Genomic DNA, 18,990 nt, shown 5'->3' on the forward strand with positions numbered 1-18,990 from the left:
AAATGCTGGTGTTGGGTATGGACACGTCTCCGCCCATGGGAAGTGACAAATCAACTCTTAAGATTAAATATAAAGTTTCGCCTAACAGCAGTGAGCTGTTAATGACTCTGACTTGGACTCATCTGATTTCTCGAAGCATTCAGACAGACATATAAGACAAAAACACACAGTCACACTCACCCACACACACAAATCCATACACTGCAATGGTAACCATTGAAGAACTGCCATTAGATGATGCAATATGAACTCCCACTGTAGTGCACTGTCAGCTCTTAGGAACAGAAAATCCAATGAAGACTGGTTTCTGAAAATGGATCATGGGGTTTTAGGGCAGGACGATACAGCTGATTCAGTCAGTTTTTCCCCCGATCCAGCATCCAATGTGTCTCAACGGGTGAAGCGTGGAAATAACACTGCCTGGGTTGGGGGTTCAATTCCCTCTGGGGGCACCCATACAGAGAGATGTACACTCATGACACTGCGGGGTGCTTTGGCTAAAAGCGCCCACTATATTGCATATATAAAATGTAATATGTATAGGACTATACCCAAGGGCGTAGGTTTAATTTCAGCTTTGGAAGGAGGGGACACTCTGCAAATCACACTGACATACTATGGGTGTAGTAGTAGCCTAAATACAACTCCATTTTCCCTCATTTCATCAGCAAGATTGAAACTTACATAAACTTACATGAGAAAAATCTGCAGGTGAGAGAGTGAGAATTGTTGGTCAAAGTGAAACAGAATAAGACATCGCTAAATTGAACCACTGATCTGAAGGGCAAACATGAATGAAAATATTGAACGCGGCAGTCTAATTTGTTGTCAAAATGCTTTTAAAGGCATTAAAAGGAGATTCAAATGACAAAGGGAACTGCTTAATTTTCTTGTGACTGAAGCCAATCACAAAATGTGGTTCAGTAAAACTCTGAGATATGTATAGTTATGATTAGTTCTTGGTTGATACGCGTGATCGCTGTTTTTATTATGTAGCCACTATAATAAAGGCCTTTTACATTTTTGTACCTGCAGACAGAGTGCCGTGGGTTTTTTGGGGGAATCCATCCTTTTACTCCCTCATATATGAAGTCTCTAGTCTTTTTTAGGTATTGTTGTATCCGCCAACCACAGAGCACCTGTTTTTGCTTTCCTCTACTACCTCAGATCCAGGAAGCGCTTCTTTCTTATTTCTTATTCTGTTTTCAACTCTGAGATATGCTTCTGAGAGCAAGTAAAACTACAGTATGTGTCTAAGGCAAAAAAGTTTAGGGAGACAATTCATCCCTTGCCTAATATTAAGTGGGACATTTCTCCCTGTCTCCAAATCCAAACCTATGACCTTACCGCTAAATAAAAGGCACAACACTTCATTAACCATCCTTTTCTTTCTTTCTTTTTTTTTAAGACTCCACCAGGCTTCTAGTGACTGTGTGGGACATTTCAGCTTCCTTCTGTTCCGTCCCAATTCCTATCAGAAAGGCTTCAGGCGAAGTCAGACCAGTTAATCAGACGGTCTTATTGTACAATGTGATGTGATTGTAGTGGTTGCTCGCTGGCAGCCTGCTGGCTAAGTCCTGGTCTCCTGAGTGTGGGCTATTACATAACGAAACACAAACACAGTTTCCACTGATGAGAATGGAAGTTGAAATTCTGGGTCATCCTCACAGGATATGGCTTAGAAAACTAATTATTTAAAAGAAGCAGACCGCTAAAGTTAAGAAATCTAATATGTTATTCCTTTGGTCTAGGACAGTCTGCTTACTTTTTATGAAAATTAGCAACTCTTTCCAAAGCCAGAAACCTAAAATATATGGGTGCATTTTGTTTTTTCTTAAAGGTCGGAAATTAGAATAAAGCTTCTCATGGGCATGAAAAACCCAATCAGTCTCTTTATTTGTTGTCTATGTCAGTGGTTCTCAACCTGAGGGTTGGGGACCCCCGGGTGTTGTTTGCAAGATAATTTTGGGGGGCTGTGAGATGAAAAACACAAATTTCTATTTCTATTTCTAAAAGTCTATTTTTCCTGATTTTTCTATCATTTTTTGCTTTGTTCTTGTAAAATACTGACTAGTTTTCAGCCTTTATGCCTCCTCTGTTAATCAAATTAAACAACCTGGAAAAAAAAGGGAAAATCATTCTTTGGTTGAACTGTTCACCACTCTGCATATTACACAGCCTGACCGCATCGCTTCGTTTTAAGGAGTAACGAGCCAAAGAGGTTGAGAAGCACTCGTCTATGTAACAGCTGCTGACTTTATGCCTGATGGGATCTCTTGTTTGGGTTTTAGTTCTCTGGTTTCTGGCTTTGGAAGAGAATTGTTCCTGTTCACAAATATTGATTAGGCTGTCCTAGATGATGGTAAGAGCATATAACAACTGTTCAATTTCACAGCCTGTTCCTCTTTACTCTCAAAAATCAAAACCTTGTTCACTAAAAACAGTGGAACATGCAGCACATGACAGATAGTAGAACCGTTCCTGACGGCAACAAACAATCTTTGACTGCTTCCTGAAGTAGTCTGGGGAGGTTTAGGACACAAAACTTCATTACAGCTCACAACTTAAGACATACACATACTGTAAACATATCAGTTCAACATGAAACCGTACACAATGTTAAACTGCAGTGTGCTGAACAGCGCTGCTCAAAGTGGGGTCACTAGAAGGGAACCCAGAAAAGTCACTTAGTTTCACTTTTTCACAATTCACAATTTCAGACCAATGCTGATACTGTCCCTGTAACCAGAAGGTCAAAGGTTCAATCCCCCAAATTAATATCACAATAAGCATAAGCAACTATTTTGATATTGATATACAGTATAATGATAATTGCTAACATATAAAAACTCAATTGATGCTCATCATAATGAACAGCAAGCTTTTCAAATAATATTCCCCAATTTGTTTCAGATCTCATTTTGCGAGAGATTTGAATCAGTATTTGCTTTCTATCAGTAATTTTCGCAACAGAATCGTGTATCATAACAACTCAACATCACAATATGATTCTATTGAAACATGATAAACAATAATATTGAATCAATGCCCAGCTCTATTCATGCCACGTGTCTCTCCACTCTGCCAAAGGGTCAACAGCAGGACAAATCTCTACCAGCAGCAGCAGCAGTGCTGTTTTGTTTGTGCAACTAGACACATTTCCACCGCAGCATCAACTGATCACACACAAAAAAAGACACTAGGAAACTGCAATGGAGGAATTTATGGTTTGAATACCTGCGAGTTTCACCATTATTCCCCATCCCCAGACAGTAATAAAGCCTGCCTTTCTCTTATAATATAAAACAAATCTAAAAGTCAACTTGTTCCTGTGATGAGGATCCCTTTCTACAATTCTCTACATTTTCAGGGGGTCTGTTCTTCTGTTTTGGATCCAGAGTGAGGGAAAAAATACTAACTCCCTTTACCAAGGAAAATACAGCTGATATAAAAAAAATTTAGATTGTGTTTTCATCTCAAAACTAGTATCCCAGAATCCTTCACAAGGGGTTTGAATGTGTGTTGATATTGTTGCTGCCTGCAGAGGAAAAGGCTGTACTAGTCTGCCCCCTATTGGCGAACAGGCCACATTACACCATAAGGCACACGAAATGTAACTGCACACACCAGTTTAAATAAAGAAAACACAACAACACAATAACACATTTAACACAATAACAGACTTTGTGGGCTACAGCACCTTAACTTGTTGATACATGAGAAAAAAACAGAGACTTTTAACTAAGTGAGCTTCGGCAGTCTGGTTAAAAGACAGACAATAATGTTGTTTTGTTGCAGTTACAGGCCAATACGAAGGCCAACATAAGCCCAAATCGATCAAATGTCCGGATAATCCATGTATTCGTAATAGTTACAAAATAAAAACAACCAAGAGCAAGTAAATAAACTCTGAATATATTTCTATAGCAGCAGGTGCAGGATGCAACAGGCAGGGATTCATGAGGAACTCGTGATGTGAACAAAGTATGATTTTTTTCTCTCCTAGAAATAAACTCCCCACACACACAGAAAACACCTACAACTACATCAGATCTATACTTGGATCGATCGATTTTTGGCAGTTATCGATATTTCCTAGTATCCCGGCTCATATAGCATATATACTTACATGAAAATACTGAGTCGCATATCTGCTGAGAGAGAGCAGCCCCCCTCCGTTGACTGGCATCATGCACTTTGAACTGGACTTGAACTAAAGATTAAAAAAAAAACTATCAAATGTTTCCCAATCAGATGGAACTCTTAAGACAGAAAAAAATCGATATATTAAAAGGCTAAAAAAAAAAGTCTACATCGCGTAATATTTCACACTTTACTGACAAAAACATTAAGATTAGGTTACTACAGCAAAAATTAGCGCCGAGTTGCCCCTGGGTTTAGATTATACCAAATCAAAGCGGGGGTCTCATTAAACTTTATTGTAATTTTGATAAATATTCCCAACTAAACCAACACTTTATGAGTAACAAAACTGATGGACTCACTAAAAAAAAAGAGTTAGTTGCACACCGATATTAAAAATCCCAGAATTACAGTGTTTTTTAAAGCATGTGTGGATCGTGTCCGCTCGTCTAATATCGTTGAGATGGATCCGTCCAAATTCGCATTGATTTTTAAGGAGCCTGCTGTGAGGCTCCCAGACAGCACATACTGCAAAAACACACATCTGCCTTGAGCATATATTTTAGAGATAAGGTTTAAAAATGTATTTGTATGTGCAGATGGCATTCATTCAAAATGTGTTTTGGACAAAATATACTTTGGATACTTACAGAGTCAAACAGCAGTAGCCTAACTACTTTTTGTCTGTTTTTAAACACTCAAGGTCCTGACTATATTATCCTCTGATGTAATAATACTTTAGTCAGGACAAGATATAAACTTTGATTTGTCTTATTTTTCAGTTTCACAGCCATGCAGCTTGGCCTACTGCTCTTTGTCTGTGTAGGGCAGCATAACAAAGAAAATGTATATCCAGTGTCCCAAACATATTTCGAATGAATGCCATCTGCATGTACAAAACACTTTTTTTTTGCATATTTTGAAATATATCTTTAAACATATTCAGAAGTTGCCTACATGTGAAACATAGCCTATTTTTTTTTTTTTTTTCTTTACAGTATGGGGGGAAGAGTTTGAAAAGCCAGCTGAAGCAAAGGTCCGGAAAAACTAGACTAGGATGTGCTGCTGTCCCACAATAACCTATTGTTTGTTTTTGTGTGTGTGTGTATGTGTGTGTGTGTGTGTATGTTGTGTATGTGTGGATCTGTGTGTGTAGGCTATATGTCTGTCTGCAATGTTCTCCATTCAAGCCAAGGTTCCTATCTGGTATTTTATCAAAAGCTGTAAAACTGCAAAACCCTGACAGCATGTAGACCTGCAACTAACATTGACACCAATATCCAACATTTACAAAATGATCTGACTCTTTCACCAAAAAACTGGCTGCTGGTATAAAGGAACACATTGAGGATGAATGAATTTTCAGGAGGCAATTTTCTTTTCCCAAAATGAATGTATAATGTTTCTGAACCCCTTCCAAGTTCACTCACGTCTCTTAACAATGTCACGGCCATTCTGATGCAAAGCAGCCTCACTGGCCTGAATAAGTTGTGCGACCAAGTGGTAAAAACAATGACGCCTCCTTTAGCGGCGTGACGTTTCTCTCTGGTTAATAATACTGGATGCAGGAGGGGTCAGGGCAAGAGTGGGTCAGCAAAGCGTAGTAGTATTCAAATAAGGCAAAGAGGACAAGAGCCTGGGACACACAGCGTCGCTATGGAAACCTTGTATCTCCAAAATGTCAACTTGACAAGCAGCCTTGTTTTCAGATTGACCACTGTGTAGTTTTGAGTTTATCCATAAGAGGGACATTTTCTCAACCCATAGAGAACCATGTAATCCTTCAATGAAAATTTACCAAAACTGACAACAGCAATAGGCATTTCTAGAGGCAAACATGAACAGATAGTGTGGAAATGTAACAAGAAATTACAGGTTTTAAGCATTTTAACAGCCTCACAGTAGGTTACTGTAGTGAATAATTCAGAATACTATATGTGTGTATTAAATAATCTTTTCACTGTCCCTTTCTGAGGGGTTTGGATCAGAATCAGAATCAGTTGTTGAGTACAATAAATACACAGGAATTTGTCTTGTGAAATCAGTGCAGACATGTTAATACCAAACTACTAATTCACAAATGAGAGAAGGTAAATTATATTTTACCTACCCTAAAGGTCATGTGGATCATCTAACTAGCACCACTTGAATTTCAGTTCAACTACATCCAAGCAACAAGGTGAAAAATTCTCATATTTGGGTCTCAAATGTTGTGTTTAAGGAAAAGACTGGTTTTACAGCAGCCAACATACTGAAACTCACGCTAAAAAGGACAACATGAACCCAACATACAGTGCAAAGAGCGAGTGGCGAGACATAATGTGGACTTCATATCACTCTACACCCACAGAGTCAACATTCAACGCAGTGTAAACTACATACCATCATGATAGCAGAGTAGCTGCGTGAAGAGAGACGGCGAAGACACAAGTACTGGGCTTCTCTCGTCCAGCAGAACTTGTCCCAGGAGCGACTGGACTTCAACAGGTCAGTGCTGGACTGGTCAGTGCCAGGCTGGTCCCTACGAAGAGAAAGGAAACACTTTTAACTACGAACTATGAAGTGAGATACACACAATGATAAAATAGAGTCAATAAGATAATGCCAGACGTGACATAACAAACAGTGTTACAGAATGATACAAGGATAAGACAAGTGCATACAACAAAGAATTAGGGATGGGACGATATTCTTTTCTCACAGGGTTCAGGATTCAATGTAATAAATAAAAGTTCAGTGACAACAAAGTGTCAGAATTATGTTTATTTCTGAGCCACAAATGTTTCTAGCAATGGCATTGGCTTGCAAGAATGTAAACAACAATTTTAAAATGTCATTACCAAGTGAAAATACTATTTTTTTTTTTTAGTCTTTAGCCTTGACTTCAGGAAGGCCAGAAGAGCCCGGACTGAAGATCTCAGACTGCTATCCTTTGACTCACCAACTCATTGTGAACACATCTAGCCCTCAAACGATTAGTCGATCAATCAATTAGTCGATCAACAGAAAATGAATCGATAATAATTTTCATAATCAATCATTTTAGCCATTTATCAAGTAAAAATGGTTGGTTACAGCTTCACAAATGCTTCACAAAAAGTAAAAAGATTTCCTGCTTTTCTCTGTTTCATTTTCAAGAAATTTTAAGAATCACTTTGGGTTCTTGGAACTGCCATTTGTCATTACTTTTGACATTTTATAGACTAAATGAATAATCGAAAAAATAATAGATAGATTCATCGATAATGGCAATAATCATTAGTTGTAGCCCTAAACACATCTGACAACCTTCTTATCAACTGTACACTTAATACATTTTAAATTCATTCATGGCTTCTATATAGTGAATAGCATTAATTGCCTCCTTTTTCTGCATTACAGTTTTTGCAGAGAGCAACAGAGAGAGATGATGCAGCAAGGATTGTGGGACGGATTTCAACATTTTTCGAATGAATCATGCATCCGCTTCAAAAGGGCAGAAAAATGTTGTTACACTTCTCTCTATGGGCCACACCTCTGTCAGTGTAGTTAAGGCAGGTATTTCGCCTTTGGCAGCGTCAAATGCTTTGCAATCAGAAAATTATTACCACCCCCAAGTAAAAATGGGTGATCCGTTATCACAGGAGTAGGAAAAGGCCCATCCCAGTGTTGAGTGCCAGACAGTGTTGATGCCAGAAAACTAGAGGTGAAATAGAGGCAGTGCTAGGGTTGCAAAATTCTGGGAATTTTCAAAGTTGGAAACTTTCCATGGGAATTAACGGGAATTTATGGGAATTAATGGGAATTTATGGGAATAAACGGGAATAAACCAGGAATTTACAAAATTGAAGGTATGCTCTTAATAGGGAATTTAAATATAGTTGGGGAAAATATATTTTAGCATAATCCTGACTAAAACAACCAGATATCATGCAAGTACAGTTGAATATCTATGCTATTCCTCAATCACATGCACACGTAGCACACTGCTTACTGCAGGGCTATTGAGACCACGCCCCCTACATGCACTGTGCATTCCTGTGCATTTTTATTAATTTTTGAATGGGTTGGGTCGGGGGGATGAGTAATATTTAACTCAACATTCATGTTTTTGTTCTTCAATGAAATAATTGATTGTTCAATAAAATATTTAACACTTGATAAAGTTCTACTTACAAATAAATCTGTTTTAATTGTATTATTTTGGATGGATGTCTGCTTATAACAAAACAAATATTTATGCTTGGATATGATACCTTTCCATTAAATTACCCTCAATTCCCAGTTAATTCCCATAAATTCCCATTAATTCCCATTAATTCCCATAAATTCCCATAAATTCCCATAATTCCCATGGAAAGTTTCCAATTTGGAATATTTCCAAAATTCCCCAGCTTAACTTCCCATGGAAATTAACCGGAAACTTTCTGGAAATTTACCGGAAATTTTCCACCCCTTTGCAACCCTAGGCAGTGCTCCCTCATGTGTATTTATTACCAACTAGTTATGTTTCGAGCTCCCATGCTCTTCATCAGACAGGAACATCTTTGTTTTTTCATCTGTTATCACACACACACACACCTATTCGCTCTCGACCCCACTTTTTCACATCTTTTCAAAATTGTATACTAGGTGGAGAGTGGCTGAAAACTGTTTACACACTCTTTTAAGACCAAGAGAGAGCTGTGTGACAAATTGACATGAATATATAGGTGTGTGCAGAGTAGTTTTGAGATATTGTGCATAGATACATGTAGATATAACCTTTCCAATTTGCATCTTTTACCCACTTAAGCATTTAAAAAAAAATCTAACTTAAGCCACATCTAAAGGCCTATTTACAGAGCTACATTGTAGTAAGGATTCATTTTTGACCAAAATGTCAGATGGAACCTAAAATTCCTACATAATGAGCAGTAAACAAAAGAGGGAAACTGTGTGTGAAAACAGTCAAAGTTCAAGCAGAGTGTTTGTGTTTCAGTGATTCAGTGCATGCTGGAAAACACAAAACAGTGTCTGGCCTGCTGCTCGCCCCCATTAAACACACTCGCAACACCCAACGCCAACAAACAAACACACATTATCCTGCACATGTGCTCCATCAGAGACAGTGCAAAAACATTAAGGGCTTTATTCCAAAACTCTTACCATTTGGGAAAAAGTTACCCAATGTCAGTATTTCAAAAATGTGTGCGTGTGTACTAGCCTGCTCCAAGAAAGAGGTAATGGAAACTTGGTAGTGTTAGCTAAAAAGACTGTGATAGATACAAAGGGCTGTTGTTGCTATAGTAACATGCTCTTGTGGTTGTATCTGTCCAAGTAAAAATAAACCATTTATACAAATATGAGAACATGAGGTCTGAAGCTGACAGAAACTGAAAGACAGTTTGTGTTTTGTTTTGCATTGGTATCTTTGAGCATTACTCGACAGCTAAATAACTGTTGGACAATATGATGCACATGACATCGTCTTTGAAGAAAAATAAGTGTTAGTTTTGAACTGTGTCATCATGGCTTATGAATGCTGTGACTTTTGTGCCCCCAACTATTGGCAAAATCACAAAGAAGCATTTTTCTATCTATGAATGACTCGAGGGTCTGGGATAGTTGGTTACCATAGCAACGCAATAAACAAAAGCTGGTCCTGCACTGATCAGCTAATAAAAAATACTTTATGTTATTTTGAATTTCGGAAATTGAGGTTTTGTAGTAGACACTGAGCGAACTCATGAAACATTACTGAATAAATTCCCTTACCCAAAAAAAAAAAAAAAAAAAAAAAAGTCACATGTGAAAACCCACATGTGAATTCAAAGCTGCTTTCTGGACACATGTTGGTTTTCATAATGTGAACAAGTGAAATTTCCTATTTTCCCATGTAAATTTAATTCCACCTATAAACTGTCTCTTTACATGTGAAGTTTTCACCTACAGTCTATGGTTCTCACATGTGAAACAAATATCGTCATATGTAACGGTATAGGTGAGAACATGAAAAAATGTTCACATGTAGAATAAAAACACTTTTCACCTATGAATTGAAATTTTCACTTCTGAAGTAAAGACTCACATTATGTCAGAATATAACATGAATAAAAAACAAAAAACATTCACATATGAAAACCAACCTGTGTCCAAAAAACACATGTGCTTTGAATTCACATGTGGGTTTTCACATGTGAGTTTTTTGTAAGGGTATTCACACAGACTTAGGAAGCATCAATCCAGGGTGTGGATGTCTGCACACTATGGTCAGGATAATGGATGTGCATACACCAAGTTGTTGGTGGTTCAGAACTGTAAAGGGATATAATGAAATAAATAGTCCACAAAGTTTCCTGAACACATCACACATTAGACTCTTTGTCCTGCAGAGAGGTCTTCACAAAAATGTTTACCAGTGAATTGCTCAAGATCACACAAGTAACATAGCATTGCTGTCAGGTAAAAACCTGGTAACTCCAATCTGATTTTCATGTTTCAACTTTAATTGAAGGGTTACAAGCTCCTCTATGGGTTGAGAGAATTCTACCTCCCTTGGGTTTATGAATCCTGTTCAAAATCAGTTAAATAAACTGAAAAATGCACGGCAGTCAAGCTAAAAACAACGACAACAGCGACAGAGAGCACAAGTGCTGCTTTAGGGTGTATTTTTGCTTTAAGTTCATATATGTTTGAGAACCGGTACAGAAGTGCATATCCGTCCCATCTCTTTCACAGAGCAATTACAGATTACAAACCATCTCCCTTAATGGGGAGGGGGGGGGAAGTCAGAATGACAACCAAAGCCCTGGTCACTGATGGAATATAAACCAAACGTTTCCAAGAATTAAGCTTCCAGTGCATTGCCTAACTCTGCATAATGCAAGGTCTGGGTCAGATGAGGAAAGTAGGGCCAAACTGCCGATTATAAATGGCACATAAAATAAGCCAAGTGTTTTAAAGAATTAAGCCACCAGTATATAGCTCTGAATGATACCGGGTCACCCAAGGAAATCAGGCTCACACTGATACTACCTACTATAATACTATAATCTGCAGTCTCACTCAAAGTGCAGCATCTCTGACCTGATCGCTAACAACATGTTTGAACATGTGGTGTTCTCTGCGGAGCTAAAACATCTTTTTTCTCAACATCATGGCAATGATTCAGAAATGAGGTTTTGGTACATTCAAATCATCCGACTGGATACACACACTGGGGCTTTGTGCCGGGAGTAAAGAAAGGAGATTTCCTGTGCATGATTAGACATGCTGGCTTTCACGTATTACACACGGATGCATATGGGAAGTGTGAGAGAAACTGGTCTGAAATATGTTACTGATTTGCATGTGTCTGACGTGTGTTAGGGAGACACTGACAGTCAGTGATAAAATTTGGAAGGAACATGCAGGAGAAGGCTGAAAATGCTCCTGGGACTTGACAAGTGGTGGTGCCGAGCAGCAACTGAAGCAATCGCCAATTACATTGCAAGACATAAAAGAAAAGATCAAGACTAGACCTCTAATCACCAGGCTGTGACCACATATGCAAATTAAAATTATATTTTACCAACACTACAAGATCACATTGTCAGATTTAAGTGAGTGTGAAATATAGCATGTATAGTGGTTGCTTTTAATACTGTTTTTATCCCTATGGTACATATGTTTTATTTGCTTCTATCCTATGTCCCACCTTGTGTTTTAAGTGTTTTAAGTGTTTTACATCTTGCAGTTCATTTTATCCGTTCCTTTGTCCCTCTCTGTCTGTTCTAAGTTTTAAGTTCTGATTTAGTTTATTTACCCAACACCACTTGAATGCAAGTTCAACTGCATGCCAGCTACAAGGTGAAAAATTATCATATCTGATTCTCAAATGTCATGCAGGCACAATGCCACCATGTATCAGATATCATTGTGCACTGTAACTAACCATACGTGGGAGGTTCGGCCTGAATGGCTCTGAAACGGCCCCAGCTCAACGTGAAAGTGACCGAGACTGACTGAAAACGAAGGGGAACACAAGTGTCCGTTTTTTAAAAGCCCTCATGAATGAATGGGGGCAATGACTTACACAAAAGTAGAATACTAGCCTAAAAGTTGAGCGGAGAATATAGGACAAAAATGAGAGATGTGAAATGAGAAATGTAGAGATGTAGAGAAGGGAGAATTATGAGGTTATCTTCTGAGCTATACATAGAGTCACAGATTTCATTCCACTGATTATAAATACAGATGTTACAGTTAAAAATACATTTTAAACCACTGACATACTGTTACTTTTTGTAACCTCGCAAGAAGTTTAAGGAAACCTTTGTAGTGACTTCATCAAACCATATGTCTACTTTAAAAAAACAACCTTGTTTTCAATTAAGTCAAACTAAAACTTAACTATTGCAAAATGTAGTTAAACTGGTGATTAAGTACTGCTAACACTGAATGTCAGATACCGTGTCAGTGCTTATAAATGATCCAAATGCAAACATGTTACAGCATGTCACATATTCAGTTTTGTATCCTTTAGAACTTCAGAAAGAAAAATACACCTTGTTAACTCCCTAAACTACACACCTAATTACTGAAAACACTAGTCAGATTTAATATAGTTTAATTAAAACCAAACAACTGCTGATGTTGTTCAACTACTTTAACTAGTAGTTGAACAACATCACTACTGCCCAACATGCTATACAGGCTGGCATTAATGTATTTGTATGAGCTTTAGTTCATGTCAGGCTAATGCCTATTGTCCAAACACACAAAGACTGACAAACAGGAACAAAATACTCCTCAAGCCAAGCTGTCCAGATATCATTTGCACAGATAATGGGGGCAACTCGAAAACACTTTGCACCACTTAAACACTTCTGCACTTTGCTCTGTTAGATGATAAATAGATAAATAAATAGATAAATAGATAAACAGCCTATTTTTGCATGAGGACAGCTCGGCTTGAGGAGTTTTTTCTTGCCGTTTGTGAGTCTTATCTGTCTAGACTTCGGGCACTTTTTTTTGGGGGGGGGGGGGGGGGGGCACGCACCCTCGCTGTCTTATGTCCAGCCAGTGAGAAAGCCACAGATTCACTCTTCTTAGTCTTTACAATTGTACAAACACACACACACACACTCATCTAACTCACCCTGGAGGCCTCCACAGTTTCCTGCCGGGTGGGAGAAGCTCCCGTTTGTTCAGGGGTACGACCCCCATAGCCGCCTGCATGATAGTGATGAACTTCTTAAACTTCATCTTCTTCTTCAAGACCACTTCCGCTAGTTTTCCTCTCACAACAGCATTACACAGACTCCACCCCACTAACCACTGCTATCAGCACTCTCTCCCCATCTTGAAGCGCATCACCGAGACTAACAGACAAACCTCCAGGTCGCTCGAGTCAGGCTCCACACACACCCTCTTCCCACTGCTACGCCTTCATCGCCCAGTTCCCATCTCATTCTGCATCAACCAGACTAAGAAACTAGTCCCTCAGACCGGCTTACTCTGCCACCTCACTGCTCTCTGGCGTCACGCCGCTCCACCCAACAAAGCTGCAGCTCCGGCGCCCACTAGGTAGTACGCCGCAGTTCCCCCTGTGGCGCGGCACTACAAGCCCCGTCCCCGACCGCTGCCGACTCTGACAGATGTCCTTTTGGCTTTCTGAGGGAGGGAGGAAAAGGAAAACAACGGCCACGTTACCGCCAGGCAGTGGGCGGGCCTTGAGGGGATGACAGCACGTCACTCTTACATAATTCTGGAGATTCTCTGGACATTACACTAATGAAAACGCTGCCTCTGCCACCACTGCTGCTGCTGCAGCCACTGGGATAATTGTGGTACTAAGCCCTGACAGATCATGTATGCTCCCCGCCCCCTTCTCCTATAATCCCCCATCCAGGCTTAGTCTTCTCGCCATTTACACCCAGACCGACCCATCTTCTTCACCCTCACCCTCACACACACACACCTCCACCAGAGCCAACCCACCCCCAACGGCGTCCCCAGGCGGCGAGCACACTACTCTACTCACAAACACTCGTACGACCCCCGCACACTGATTAAATGTCTGTATCTTGTCGTCCCGAGTGACCAGCTGACAGCACGCTGCCATGTCCCGTGAGGAGCAAAATAAATAAATAATCTCTGTGGTCCCTTGATGAGCTGCCAACCAATGCAAACTCCGGACAGGAATTATATTCCAGCAGCTTGGACGTCTGGATTACGGCTCTGGATGGTTGTGCCATGAGAGCTGCAGATTTCACTGCCAGAGAGCAGGGCAGCAGAAATCCCTCAGCACTTCCAAGGGACCAAAAAACCAGAAGCACAGCAGGCAAGACACACACATAACAAACTCTATTTATAAAATGTTAGGTAACAACAACACAGGAGGAGAAGAGAGGCTCTGTAACTTCGCCTTGTCTGTCGTCTTTGTCGCAGAGAGCAGAGGAGCCGAGATTAGGAGCCTCGGATGGGTTGAAAGCACTGAGGAAACCGAACCGCTAAGCTTGCATCATTCACCCAGCAGCATGACATTCACAGGCGGTTTTATCACAATCCAACACCTTATAATATTCTTTCAAAACACACTCATCCATCCAATCCTCAGCCATCCAGTGGAGGTTGTGTATATGGATGGAAACAAGCACACACACAGACGCCCACAGGCTCGTGCACACACACACAAAAAGGTACACAAGAACACCTTGATGCTAGATGAGTGTGGGTGTCCGCAACACATGAAGCGGTCGGCCTGTAACTGTTTTTGTCTCCCTAAACCAGACCAGGACTACATAATATGAACGATATACCATACAGCATTTCTTTTGATCGTGATTGAACATAGCTACACCATCATTTTAAATGTCTGGTTTAAAAGTATATTTCCTTTCAATATAGTTTCAAATACTTTCAATACACTTCACTGCTATACTACTGTAATGTAACCACATGTTATTATGCCATTCGATTAAGCAGTGATGACAAATTTCCTTGTGTCATTTAGTATTTCTCTTCTTAGGTGACTAAACAAACACACTCAATCTCACTGTTTCACTCACTGATTGCATGTATTGTATAAATACTAAATCCACATATTGCAGTCAAACAAATGGCAATTATAATACAACTGTTCAATTAAAATATTTTAAAAAATCAAAATATAAAGACCCAAATAACCACAAGTAGAAATAAAACCAAGAGTAGTAAAATGTCTGAGAGCAACCACTTGTTCTGGCGCTAAAATCACCCCCGCCTCCCTCGGATACCAAACATTTTTGTACCTGCATGTGTCTCCCATTGTGTAATAACATAGTTTTACACAAAATAAGCCTATAAAGAGGATTCAGAAGAAACCAGTAATGAAAATACCACTATGTTTTATGTCAAAATATTACTTCAATCACATTTTCAAGTTATCAGCTATGTATTATATCCTAGTTTCCACAGCAAACCCAAAAATGGTAAAACGTGATGGCTAATAATAGGGCAGGAATACTTATTAGCCTACATATTGATATTATGTTCACACCGAAGTGCATCAGCTCTCCATCTTACAACTCTTGTTCAAATCATTGGTTGCCTGCAACGAAGTCTGTTCGGCTCAGTCAAACAAACACTTGCATGCTATCTGAATTTACAAGTCTGAATTGCATAAAACTTGCCTAGGGCTTTCACTTTTTTTTTTTTTGTTACAAACAGTGAGGCTTAGATTTTATATTATCATGTGGGACGCAGAGTATTGGCAGGAAAATGAAAGGAAAATGAAGAAGAAACAAATAACAGTCTTCCAGCTAATTCCTTTGTCACTGTGGCGTTTTCACAAAATAACGAACTAGAGTGAGCGACTGCAGGAGTTGTTGTCCCTTGTTTGGTCGTCTTAATGCGTTTACATAAGCAGTTTGTTTCTCTGCTCCTTGTCACTTTCCCCCACGTGTCGCACTACCGTAGTAGAGCTGCATTACTTTCTGCTTAAGGACATTATGCAATGTCCATATGCAATGCATGTGCTACCCAGATGGAGGGACACATGCCACTCACAAATCTGCGTTGTGTGTGCTGATGTGTGTAAGTGAGAGCAAGAGAGTAATGGGAAGACAGGGAGAGAGAGAGAGAGAGAGAGAGAGAGAGAGAGAGAGAGAGAGAGAGAATCGCCTTCCATACATATAGTCTGGATCGTCAAGCAATATATTGTGATCTGGAAAAGTCACAATAAAATAAGAATTAGTTATTGCCATAATTTGATGTGTGATGACTACAATTGGATAAACGAAACCCACAAAGCACTACTAAATTTCACAAAGCCCTATTAAAATGTAATATGAAACAAAAGGTTGTGCTCCATCCTGCTGTTTTTCAGGAGATGCAACAGTAAAAACGGGCCAGCTCAGGATTCAGCCAATCACAGACAGCAGACCTCTGCTCAACTTTCCCACTGAACGCCGGTCTGTCCCTCCCAGCTAAATCCCAACCACATGATTATGAGTATGATTCATACTGATGCCAGAACATGGTTAATTAAAAATAAAAAAAAACATTTAATTCATGTTCTTTTGGAACATAGTTTTTTGGTTAAGCTCTCAGGAACATCAGAGGATTAGGCCTACATTATCTTTATATTTTCTATCTATATTTGGCTATATTTGAGTGTTTCTCTGATGTTTTTTGGCTTATACATCATATAGGCAAGTTTGTTTTAATTTTATCTTCACTTCTTATTTCTTCAGTATCACATTATCAGAACCCAGCATTGCATATCAAACTGCACTATGAGCTTAGCATATCATATAAACTAACAATTTATCCATTTTCTTTAGCAAGTATTCCTGGGATAGTGCACCAATAAACTTAGCATACAATTTAATATTGCGTCACTTATTTACCATAGACATAGACTACACCAGACCTACATTAAAACAGATTTTGTGTGTAGTGTAACATGAAAGTGTTCAGAATGCATCATGCCTTAACATATACTTAATATAAATCACCTCAACCAATATTACTGGCATTTTCGAGTCAAATTTAATTGAAATCTTCCAGGAAGATGTTTATATTTGATATATAATGAGCACTTATGTATACACCGGATATGATGCGACAATCCCTTGTGCTATTAAACTAGAATGAGAGCCAACCCAGAAACCTGGTTTGGATGTTTGATGAAATGAGGATAGATGAGAGGAAGTGCATGATTGGGGTAATCTGGTGAGCACTTCTCATCACCTATGTTTCTTGAATTAGGCCCAAAAACACTCCCAGGACTGCCCCCCCCCCCCTTCATACTGATAATCATTAATTTTACTTCCCAGTTATATTGGACCCATGAATCCTTTAATGGTTTGACCCTGATTGGAAATCCTATTATTCCACTCTGCCCACTGCTCTGTCAAGTCAACACACCATTTCCAAATTGCATGCAGGCTGTTTTGTAAATAAATATGGATTAACTGTGACGGAAGAATAACATGCCCTAACCTCTGTTTTTTGGAAAAGGTGATCAATTGATTGACAGCATTAATTTAAAACGACAGATATGGCATTTCTTAAAGGTCACCAGGCAAATATGGAGTGCTTTAAGGCTGACAAAATGACATTTACACACTTGATCCTCCATATTTTAGAGATAGTTTATGATGAACTTAAGCATTTTTTGGGGAAATTAATCTTCAAATGTAATCTGTGCCTACTTGCTGATATAATAGTCTAGTATTAGATTAGTAGGCTAAGTGAAGCACCTGTTGGCTTTTACATTTAATTTCAGTAATGGCTGAACAACTTTCATAATATCTTAGTCACTGATGATCTGACAGTGCTCCAACCATATATATTGTTTAAGATAGGTTGCCTGTTTAAGTGGTAACTACGTAAAACACAACAGCTAGTACATAAAAGCACCAAGCATGCACAAACAGAGACCCAGCAACAGAAACACTGAGGCCTGAACTGAATGTAGGTCACGTTTAGCGTTTGGTTAACAAGTAAAAACCAGCAGATAAAAGCACAGACAGGCTATTTTTCTTGTGTACACCCGCCTTTACAGACAAGGGGAATATGGTGCTTGTTTTATGGACTGTTTTAATTCAAGCCACCAAACAAAGCAGACGTCTGTAGCCAACGGTGAATGTCCTTATATGGCATCGCGTGCTACAAACTGAAAAGTGTCGACATTTTTGACAGACGGTAGCAACTTACCAGGTGAAACCTCTGGGTGTTTCCTTCTTTTTATGTCAGCTGTGTGTATCCCAATAATAAACTCGACGTGAATATGAATGAGGCTAGAGGACGCGAGCTTTACAGGGCGAAATATTGGCTACTTTTGCGTCAGGTCAAAAAAAAAAATCTGATTTCCTGGTTCTCGCAGGTATGGGCGTGGCTTCGAAACTGCAGGTGTGTCTGAGGGTTACGCGCAGGGCCATAGTTGCACATGTGACACCTTTGGGCGCGGGTGGGGGAGTGTGTACGTTGAGTCACCCATCATGACAAAATGACACAATGACTCAGTTGTCTGCCTCATATTTATGCTACTTTAATACAATCCCACAACTTTTTTTTTTCAGTTTGCAATGATGGAAAATCCATTCCAATCTCACACAACACAGAGAATGTAGCATTATACTTTATGCTTTGGTTGTATTAGGCTATAAATAAAATTCAGTCCTGTCTTTTTTTCTTTGTTGTCTCATATGTCTCATCCCCCTTTCAAATCACTCTGAATGCCAATGCCATTACTCATTACTGATAAGCCTATTATTATGAAACAAAGGGTACCCCCTCCCACCTAAAACAATTTCATTTCCAATTTGTATGATTCTGGGAGCCTCAGAGGAAACATTTTATCCGAAACAGGTCTCCAAGTTGCTTCCTTGACCCCCTTCTCTTTTTCCCATATCACCA

The 18,990-nt window shown here is 39.3% G+C and overlaps 1 protein-coding gene across 2 annotated transcripts in view; it reads right to left on the bottom strand.

Annotated features, from left to right (window-relative positions):
* Positions 1–18,441, bottom strand: part of tjp2a (tight junction protein 2a (zona occludens 2)) — a 42,972-nt gene extending 24,531 nt beyond the window's left edge. Inside the window, exons 1-2 of one of the 2 annotated variants that reach the window (XM_071534078.1) lie at positions 18,289–18,441; positions 6,526–6,664 (exon numbers count right to left, since the gene is read on the bottom strand). In XM_071534078.1, coding sequence (XP_071390179.1) covers positions 6,526–6,531 — 6 coding nt within the window. In that variant the 5' untranslated portion in view covers positions 6,532–6,664; positions 18,289–18,441. Of the gene's footprint in view, positions 1–6,525; positions 6,665–18,288 lie in introns of those variants that run through there. The other variant, XM_071534077.1, reaches the window with a different exon arrangement.
* Positions 18,442–18,990: the final 549 nt, after the last annotated feature.

The sequence above is a fragment of the Centroberyx affinis genome, unplaced genomic scaffold, assembly GCF_046629955.1.
Source record: "Centroberyx affinis isolate AG114_WGS23_722 - 3 ecotype Tasmania unplaced genomic scaffold, CSIRO-AGI_Caff_v1 ptg002483l_1, whole genome shotgun sequence".
NCBI lineage: Eukaryota > Metazoa > Chordata > Actinopteri > Beryciformes > Berycidae > Centroberyx > Centroberyx affinis.